Genomic DNA, 10,359 nt, shown 5'->3' with positions numbered 1-10,359 from the left:
CTCATCAACACGATACACATTTTAATATAAAAACATATGGATAAACATATGGATGGTTCATGGTTACAGTAATAAACATGTACGTCCATATAAAATAATATAATATAATGATATATAAAGGTCTTCTAACTATATAAATATATATATATATATATATTTATATAGGGAAATGTATATGTATCGCCTGATAGTGGTTATACATAGATATTGGGTACACATTTTTAAAGTTCATTTATACAAGAGCCCAAAAATAAAAATAAAAATGAAAGAAAAAAATGAAAAAAGAATAGTATATTGTTGGAATTGTCACCATCAATGATGATAATGCTTAATTGCAGCCATTATACCCACCACACGAGATTAGGCTTATACATCATACAATCTCATTTATGATTGTTTAATTAATATTAGATCTGTTGTTATTGTCACCCTCAATCGATACCAAGTTGATCCCTCAAAAAAAAAAAATGGATACCAAGTTGATTGACATAATTATTTTAAAAGAAGTATTAAATATAAAAAAAAAAAGTTCGTTACCAAATATGTTTGAATATTTTCAAGTATTTCTTTTTCACTTTTAAATTAAAAAGGCAATATATAAATAAATAATAACAAGAAACCCCTTTATTACAAATTAAATTTCCCAGTTATTATGGGAAAATTACATGCATGAATGATGAGTAGCTTGGGGCTGGGCCAAATTAATTAGTAATGACCCTTAGCCCTATTAAATAATACCTCTTTAATATTTCTTATAAGGGACGTCAAGTAACACTTCTTGAATTGTATAATAAAGTATCTATAAAAGAGTGTTACATGTGCCATATTGGAAACAAATTTGAAAGAAACCACCCATATAGCCCTAGAATTACTTAAAGGCAATTTAGTTGAATCTTGGAGTGATTTGGAAGCTGAACTTATTATTAGTTGTAACTATTAGAATTATATAAATATATTTATTTCTTTAAAAGAAAAAGAAAAAGAAAGAAAAGAAAAGGGGGGGAGGGGGGGGGGGGGGGGGGGGGGGAATCCTTTTGACTAAACCAGAAAACTCATCATAAAAAGTTATAATAGTTTGTTATTCATTATAAAGAAGTGGTTTATTCTTTTAAGGCTAAAATCACTTTAACTTAACCAAGCAAAAAGAGCACTCTCCTTTAGATGAATGTGGACATATAAATATATATATATATATAAATTTGTATATTTTCCTTTTATCCCATATTGACAAATATTATACAACTAATACAAAATAATAAAATCGAAAGGTGAAGACTTGTGTGTGAGTAAATCAACTAGTGAACAAGAGAAGATGTGAGAAGAGCGTTGAGAAATTTTGGGTGAGACACATGCTCATGAACATGCATTTAATTATTTATAAAGAAATATCGCCTCCTAAGCAACATGTTTTTTTTAATCCTTACTTGAAAGGTCTATTTTTCTAATAAAATCAATAATAAGATATCACATATCCTAATTGTTTTTCAATTATGTGAGGCAAAGGAAAGTTCCATTTAATTGTATAATATTCTATGTAAGTTAGGATGAAGACCTTATACCATTCTTCCAAAGTATAGTTAGTACTGCCAATATTTTTTTTTATTCTTTGAAGTATTTAATATTTATTAGCATTTAAATATATATTTTCCACACAAAAAAATATATACAAATATTGACAAAAAAAAAAGAGAAGACTCGTTACAAAATAATTGAACTTCTTTTTGCTTCTATTTTCTTCACTAAGCATCAAGAATTGGATCCTGAAATATTGCTAGTAAAAACATGCGGAAACTTTTCAAAGTTTTCTTTTTTTAATCTAAAGTAATGCTTTATGATCTTATCTTGTATTATTACCTGTGTTGTGTTATTTAATTGCTTTTTATTACATATTATACAGAAATGCTAATCTACCCTTAAAATTGGGATTAATGTTTAAATGACTAGTTCTAGTTGGTCCCAGAGAAGTACACAAATTTAATTTGGATATGACTTTTAAAGATATCATCCAAGATTATGGTCCTTGAATTACTTTTTACCAGAGCTTATAATTCTATCTTGGAAAGAATGAGGATGTCTTTTGTTGGAGGGGATCCACATTTTGAGCATTTTATTACATGGTGCTAGAAAGCCAAATTTTTTAAAGGTATTTGGTTGGTAGTAATGAAAATAGAGAAATGAAAAGAAAAAAAGAATGAGAATGAAATAGAATAAAAAATGATATAAGTAATAAATATATAAATATTTTTTTATAATATATTGAAATGTCTTTTTTTAATAGAATAATCATTCTACCATTTCGGTAAAAAAATAATTTGAAATGGAATGTGCACGTCCTAAATATTCATGGGCTATTAGCAAGCTAAGAAAGAGTATAATTATATCAGCCACGTGAATGCCACGTACCCGGAGCTGCTGTTACCAGGTCCTACCTCTTTAGCTTGAGGTAACCAAAGGCTTAATGAGATTACTAAGGAGTCGGGTCAGAAGTATGGACACCACGAGCTGAGACTACATCAAGCTCGAGGTGCGAGCTTGAGTTGGCACCTCTGACCCCTTATAAAGTCAACCACGCAATGTAAACGTACATATATCGGACATCATGTGTCTGACCCATCCCTGAATTCTCGAACACGCAGCATAAACGTGCGTGTTCAGGCACCCACGACTGAGTTGGGCCGTGCAGCCCATTATCCCCCTTACCTATTGATTAGACCACACTTCATTGTCAGGTTTTAGGAATTAATCATGAATGTCACAGAAAGTACCATAATGGGTAAGAAGGTCACGGGAAGACCTCCCTTGCCAACCCTAGGTGCCCTCTCCCTATAAATATGGAGACCTTGGGAGTTGCAAAAGGTTGGATTCTAATCTGAAAATAAATATCCTATAAAGAATATCATAAAGATATCAATAATAGTGGCTGGTGGACTAGAAAGATTTTAATTTTTGAACCACCTAAAAAAGTATTCGTGATATCATTTTATTTTGAGATCATTCATCTATTACGGTTCATTATTTAGTACTAATCCCGCTCTTTATTCTATTAATTATCTGTTGCCGAAGAACCGCGTCAACAGAATGATATTTTAATATTATAATTTACAACTAATTAAGCGAATGAAATGAAAATATATTCAATTTTATTACCCTAAACAAATTAATGGAATAAAATAGAATAATAATAAAAATTATGTGAGATTTTTATTTCTCCGAGTACTTACAATATATAAATAAATATATATATATATTCACACTTTTATTTTCCTTTTCTCTTTAGACCCTTCTTAATTAGTTAGTTTTTGAAAAATATATTTGTTATGAATTTACACAAATGTCTTTACTAATTTTTTTTTAAGGAAGTGTCCTTATTAATTATTACTCAACAATAAAATTATATTTTTTTACATACAAATAAACTAAAGCACTAGTATGCAATAAATTATCAATATTGTTTTATATATATTTTAACTTTCTACAAATACGAAAGTAAAAAATATTGTAATTTGCAGATTATATATATATTTTTATAAGAATATAAATTTTGCGATTGAATTTTTTTGTTGAAAAAAATAGGGAGATATATATTAGTCTTTTTATTATTTTGATAAAGTATGAGTATATGAATATATTTTTTTATATAATTTCTTTACAATAGGCTAATTTTGTACTAAATGAAACTTAAATAAGAATTATTAAAAAGAAAAAAAAAATTGAATGAGGCATCTATTTACAAAAATGGTGGATTAAAAAATAGAGGTAAATAGAGAACAGTTGGAGTAATTGTCAAATTGTAGATTTTAATTTGAAAAGTTAAAAGAAATTTGAGATATTTCTATAAATATGATATTTTAAAGATAAAAAGGAGGGGTTCTAAAGACAAGAAAAAGATAACAGAAAATCTATACTATTACCAAATGTGATTTTTTTTTTGTCTTCTTGCTACTATACATTTCTTTTTCTTTATTCTACTTTTATTATGTTGACTTTTTTTTTTAACTATTATTAAAATTTATCAATATTTTTAGGGAAATTTGAGTTTTAATGCAATAAGTGACTACATTTAAAAAATACTCTATCTCTATATGACTCTCGTTTTGGTGCTACTAATGACGTTACTACCCAAAATACCCCTGACATAATTTTCTCAAACTCTCCGTATTCTCCTCCAAATTCCTGAACCAAGCAAACTTTGAAATTGATAGGCCTCGATTGAATCCGTAGAACCCAACCTTCATTGTCTTCCACAACCACAAACAAGGGCTCCCAAAGGGTCGGAGTTGATGATCGGAGAAGGGGAAGGAGAAAACGTCGAGCAAGCCGACCAAACTTTTAGGAAACAACCCCAAAGAAAGCGAAGGTGAGGGATTTCATTTTTAATCTACAATATGTGTATGTGCCTGGTTTTTTTTTTGTTGATTTTTGTTCATAGAATAGATCGGGGCTAGGGAATGAAGAAATCTGGGTTTTTTTTGATATTTTTCATGCAACTCGATAGAAATCGATAGGACTCGATAGGGATTCGATTTGACTGTGCCTCGATAGGCCTCAATGGGACTCGATGAAATGTTAGGCTTTGGGATTTTTAGGGCCTACCTCGATAGGACTCGATGATATGGGGCTTTGGGATTTTTAGGGCCTACCTTGATAGGAATCGAAAGGACTCGATGATACGGGGCTTTGGGATTTTTAGGCCTACCTCGATAGGAATCGATAGGCCTCGATAGGACTCGATAGTAACACGATGATATTATTCTTTGTGATTTTTTAGAACCCACCTCGATAGGCCTCGATAGGACTCAATAGTTTCTGCCTCGATGGGACTCGATAGGCCTCGATAGTAACTGCCTCGATAGTGACCAGATTGTTTTACATTTAAAAAAAAAAAAATTCCCAAATGCCTGACCTTATTGTGCCGTTGGAGAAGCACTTTCCTGGCCGTGTCACTTATAGGGGTAGTGCCTACTTGGATACCCTTATAGAGCAGTTTCAGAGGCATGGTCTTATTGAAAGGGCACAGGCATGCCCGTTGGGACAGTTCTTTAAGGCGAAGCTGTTTAGTTTTACTGGGGTTCTGCTGCATCAGCTAATGTTGCATAAGGTAGAAAGCAAGAAGCCTGAAGAGGGTCAGTTCTACCTGGACAACACTATGTGTAGATTTGGTATTGCAGAGTTTGCCCTAGTTACCATGCTAAATTTTGGGAAATCACTGTCCCCAGATGAGTTGGAAGAGCATCTTTCAAGTGATTTTAATGGTGATTCGAAGGTTAGTTTTGGTCAGTTGGAAGATGCATTGAAGGCCTCCACAAACCCAGAAGATGCATTTAAGCTAGGTTTGTGCTATTTGATAGAGGGGGTACTGAATGCCCCAGAGAAGACAACGACGATATGGGGAGATTCCCTGAGGATGGTTGAGGATATTGATTACTTTTTCAAGTATCCATGGGGGAAATTGTCATTTAAGAAGGTTAGCAAAGGAGTTCAGAAGGACATGAAGAAGCAATTGAAACACTATGAAGAGAAGAAGAAAGAGGGGTCAAGCAAAAAACAGAAGGAGGCGAAGTATAGTTTCAATTGCTATGCACCCGCGCTTCTTTACTGGGCTTTTGAGGCCATGCCTTCTCTCAGGAGTAAGTTCGGTGAGAACAGTGGGAATCAGATTCCGAGGCTTAGTTGGGCTACGAAGACTGATATTACTATTTCGACAGCTCTGTTGGTTCCTATATTCACCAACCGTCGAGTAAGTTCCATTTTATCTTGTTAAATGTCACAGATTAATTGATTAACGATTTATTTTATTAAAGTTTTCCTGACACATGTTATTCAACCATGCAGTTAGTGGTATTTCCCATGTTGAAGCCACATCCCAGTGAGGTAGTCTACTACAATAGCCTCCCAGAAGTTGATTCCAGGTTATTCCCTGGGTTAGAATCAACTGTGGGGGAGGCTGGGACTACAGCGGAGGCAATAGTGGTACCTGAGAAGGAGGTAGAGCAGCTATCAAAAGTTGCAAAGGAAGCCTCCATTTTTTATGAGGATGTCCCGAGGGTTGAGGAGGGCACTTCACAGGCCTGTGCAGCTTCATCTAGTCAGGTTGCCCAGCCTGCTTATGAGCAATTGATGCAGAGGCTCAAGAGGGTTGAGGAGGGCCAGGCAACCTTACTACAGAATCAGACCACGATCATGGCTCAGTTGGTGCAGCTGCTTTCACTGGTCTCAGGTCGATCCACCGACGTAAAATCAGATACAGAGTCTGATATCTTGCCTGCAGACTACGAGCGCGGTGATCAACCCTCCACTCCACAGGCCCATACATCTGTAGTTGTCAGTGATGCTGACAGTCCCAGTGTACGAGTACTACAGCCCGAGGAGGCAGCTGGCATTGAAGTTGTCAGGAAGAAACGCATGCCCAAGCGTTTTGATGACTTCACCGACCCAACAAAGAAGATCAGACTAGATAAATAGGGGCTAGTTGCTGAACCACTGAGGAAGTGTGACCCACAGCAGGAGAGAGCTTCCATAAGTGGATCATCGGGAAGATCGACAACAAGAGAGACCGAAACGCTTATACTGGGATGCACGGTGTGGCATGGTTCTTGCAGTTGCACACAGTCCAGACTTGGCTTTGGGATTCGGTATATAAATTACATTCATGTTTTCAATTCAATCTGAAAATATATTGATGGTACTAACAAATTTTCATGTTCTTTTAGCATATTGATGCTGCTTTGCACATGCTACGCCGCCGACGCCACTTTTACCATGTTGCATTTCGGCAGGATGCTGCGATCATGAACACCACCTTCCCCCAGGTGTGCCTAGGTCGTTGGAATCATTTCAAAGAGATCGGCACTAAGTATACATGGGACGACGATGTGCTGAGAATGTTGAAGGGCGATGATAATCAATTCCTTGTATCATGGAAAAATGTGAGTGAAGTATATTTTTCCTTGCACGTCGAGAAAGTCGCACATTGGATCGCCATTGAAGTCTCCATTCCAACGTGGTGCATCAACATTTATGATTCCAACCATAGCGTGCTCAGTCCCACTCTGATGGAGGAAGCGATCAAGCATTGGTGCTTATTGTTGCCTTCGTTGTTATGGTGTTCTGGCATGTTTAACGACCATGAGGACCTCCAGGTATATCCTGAGCAGAATGCAAAGCCTTTTTCATATTGTCGTATTCCTCCGGAGGAGTGTCCTCAGACTAAGACAAGGTATTCCCCTATTTAATTAGTGTATTTTGAAATCTGAAAATTAAAGTTATTTTTATCTTTTATTGACACAAAATCGATTATATGCAGTGGGGATTGTGGTATGTTTCCCATCAAACATATCGAGCATCTGGTTACCAGGCTACCACTCGATACCGTTATCGATGAGAACATCCAGCATTTCAGGACCAAGTGGTGTGTGGACCTATTCTATCAGAATTTGTCCCCGTGATGCTCTTTATATTTTTGTCTTACACATCTTGTATAGTATAGCATATAGTTAGTTTTGTATATTATTTTTTTATCAAACAATATTTTTTGAAAAAGTTATTAAATAAAAAGTACTAAATTCACATAATGTGTCTGCCTCGATATCCAAACCAACAAAGTATTAGAAGAAGTACTTCATATAATAAATGCAGCAAAATCAATTAAATAATTACATAATACAATATTTTAAATCCTAGCCTTACATGACTTCCTATTGTGCCCACTACCACCACATCTGCTACACTTACATGGCTTGACAATCTTTTCCCCGCGTGAAGCATAGCGATTTGTCTTTCGCCTACCCACTTTCTGCTTCCTGGGCCTTCCTATAGGGGTTTTCTCAACGGGGACGTCGACAACCGTATCTCTGATGTGATCAGGAATTACCCATTCATCCTCGTTCCCAATAGGGTAAATAGTATCTTTATAAGTTTCCTTCAATGCCTCGATTCTATAGTAAGGGGAACACAATGAGTAAATGTTTATGCTTCTTTTTCTGGCTGCAGCAAAAGCATGTACACAGGGTATCCCAATGGTTTGGAACATGCCACAAGAGCATGATTTTGTGGCCAAGTTCACCTCACCATCACCATTTCCATCGACCACAAGAAATTCGTGATGACCAAGGACTTGGACATCTAAAAAAATTGCTTTATCACCTATTTGCTTCAAATCTTTTTCCATCTCAGGTGATAACACAGTTGTTGCTTTTGCAGCTCTTTCACGTCTATATGCTAACCAAGACTGAAGAGTGAATCTTATGAATTCAAGAAAAGTGGCGACTGGAAAGCTCCTTGCCTCCTTGGTCTTATTGTTAAAGCTTTCTGCGTAGTTACTCGTCATGATATTGTATCGGTTACCAGGAAAATAAGCACTACTCCTCCTTTCAAAGAAAATTCCCTATAGATATTGAGCAATGGACAGATCAATTACCTTCATCTTGTCAAAGAACTTGTGAAATTCCGTTCTTCAAAATGTGTACGCTGCACACCCTATGATGTCTTGCACGTGGTCAGTTTTGAATTTTGCCACAACATTCATACAGATATGATGGTAACATGCACCGTGATACGCATCTGGGAACACAAGCTCCAAAGCATGATTAATGCTTTTATGCCTGTCCGATACAAAAGCAAGGTTCTCAACGTCCCCTATGGCTTCCTTCAATTTTCTCATGAAATAAGTCCAAGAGTTATGGTTCTCACTGTCCACCAATGCAAACGCAATTGGAAACAACTGGTTGTTTGCATCCAATGCAACAGCACAGAGCATGTGGCCACCATACTTATTTTTCAAGAATGTGCCATCCACACAAATTACAAGACGACAGTATTGGAAACCACGCCTAGAAACATCGAGGGAAAAGAAGCAATACAAGAAACGACCATCTTCTGCTACAAAATCAGTAATTGTACCTGGGTTCTTATGCTCCAACTGACACATGTATCCAGGTAACTTGGAGTATGATTCCTCAGGTGTCCCTCTGACATACATAAGAGCCTTTTCTTTGCATCTCCACGCCTTCTCATAGCTCATTTCAACCCCAAAATGGTGCTTCATGTCCTCCCTTATGTTGTTTGCCATGTACCGAGTACCATCGGTAGCAAATTTCCTCTTGATTAGGTTCCCAACAACCCATGGTGATGCTTGACGGTGGTCCTTATCTCAAATTTCTTGTGAGCAAGTGTGTAGTTCATTGTATACAGTAATCTCGAACATTTTAGATAGCATTTTTTTCTTACCCCTCAATCTCCAACCACAATCAGGATCCTTGCAGGTAATGTACCACACATCAGTCCTAGATTTATTCACCATAAACTCTAAATTATTCTTCATCGCAAATATAGATGCTTTGGTTTTCAATTCAAGCTTGTTCTGAAAGAACTTCCCAAGGTGCAATTCTCCTAAAGCTTTGCTGGTTGTTGAATGATGTTGATGTGAGGCCTCTATATCCACTTTGGTGAACATAGGATCACTCCATGTTCTACGATCTTCACCTAAGTCCAATGAAGAACTCCATCTAAAACTATCATCAGTTCTACTTGGACCTGGACGACTACTGTTGGTCCCAGGTGTTTGCCGATCTTCTATTATGCACTCCTCATCTACCATAACATCTGAACTCTGTGTTGGAAAATCTGCCCTAACATCTGGCCCACCAAGATCTGTTGCATCAGCAACATGATCGTTGCTGACATAAGGATCGTAGCCATAGGGATCGTACTCTGCCGTGTCATGCACATATGACGGATCTCTAACCGGGATATCATCATGGACTATGACACCTGGATTTGTCTCGGGAACACATGTTCCAACGTCACCTTGAGTTCCTTTGAAACCATGACATGGAGGAGAAATGTTCTCTTCAAATCGAACTTCTTTATTGACGCTGGCAGAAGCCGATGCATTTCTTACACCTCCCTTCTTAATCAATGTCACACATAGAGGAATGAGCTTCTCTACAGATTTTGATGCTAACCTAATGAATGCACGCACATGCCTATCATTTTTTATAATGGTAGGTTTGATAGATTGTGATAGGCATGTGTATGGGACCTCAATTTTCAAGTCATGCACACATTTATCCACTTCAAGCTCATCGTACAGAATGTCAAGCAATTGCTCATATGTCACACCCTTCTCCACGGGCAGAACTTGATTTTCAGCATCTCTAAAAATCCAATCCCTATTTTCGATTTCCCAAACACCATTGAATGCAACAAATACAGAAACAGTCGAATCTACAACAAAAAAACAAAAAAAAAAAGGTCAAAAAGTTAAACTACAACATAAAACAGAAAATATCGATTTCTATCGATATATGTCGAGTCCTATCGAGGTCACACATATCGAGTTTTATCGAGTACAGTCGAGGA

At 36.4% G+C, this 10,359-nt stretch overlaps 1 protein-coding gene across 1 annotated transcript; it reads left to right on the top strand.

The window, feature by feature from the left end:
- Positions 1-6,871: 6,871 nt before the first annotated feature.
- LOC133813315 (uncharacterized) lies at positions 6,872-7,481 on the top strand. Its single transcript, XM_062246864.1, has 2 exons — positions 6,872-7,216; positions 7,304-7,481. Exons 1-2 carry the CDS (start codon positions 6,882-6,884, stop codon positions 7,443-7,445), a joined length of 477 nt encoding a protein of 158 aa, XP_062102848.1. The 5' UTR covers positions 6,872-6,881; the 3' UTR covers positions 7,446-7,481.
- Positions 7,482-10,359: the final 2,878 nt, after the last annotated feature.

The sequence above is a fragment of the Humulus lupulus genome, chromosome 1, assembly GCF_963169125.1.
Source record: "Humulus lupulus chromosome 1, drHumLupu1.1, whole genome shotgun sequence".
NCBI classification, from domain to species: domain Eukaryota; kingdom Viridiplantae; phylum Streptophyta; class Magnoliopsida; order Rosales; family Cannabaceae; genus Humulus; species Humulus lupulus.
This window is presented reverse-complemented; position numbering and strand designations above follow the sequence as displayed.

Coding starts and splice junctions, on each gene's coding strand:
- LOC133813315 (XM_062246864.1), top strand. CDS start 6,882: ATGTTGAAGGGCGATGATAATCAATTCCTTGTATCATGGAAAAATGTG. Junction 7,217..7,303: donor TGTCCTCAGACTAAGACAAG/GTATTCCCCTAT, acceptor GATTATATGCAG/TGGGGATTGTGGTATGTTTC.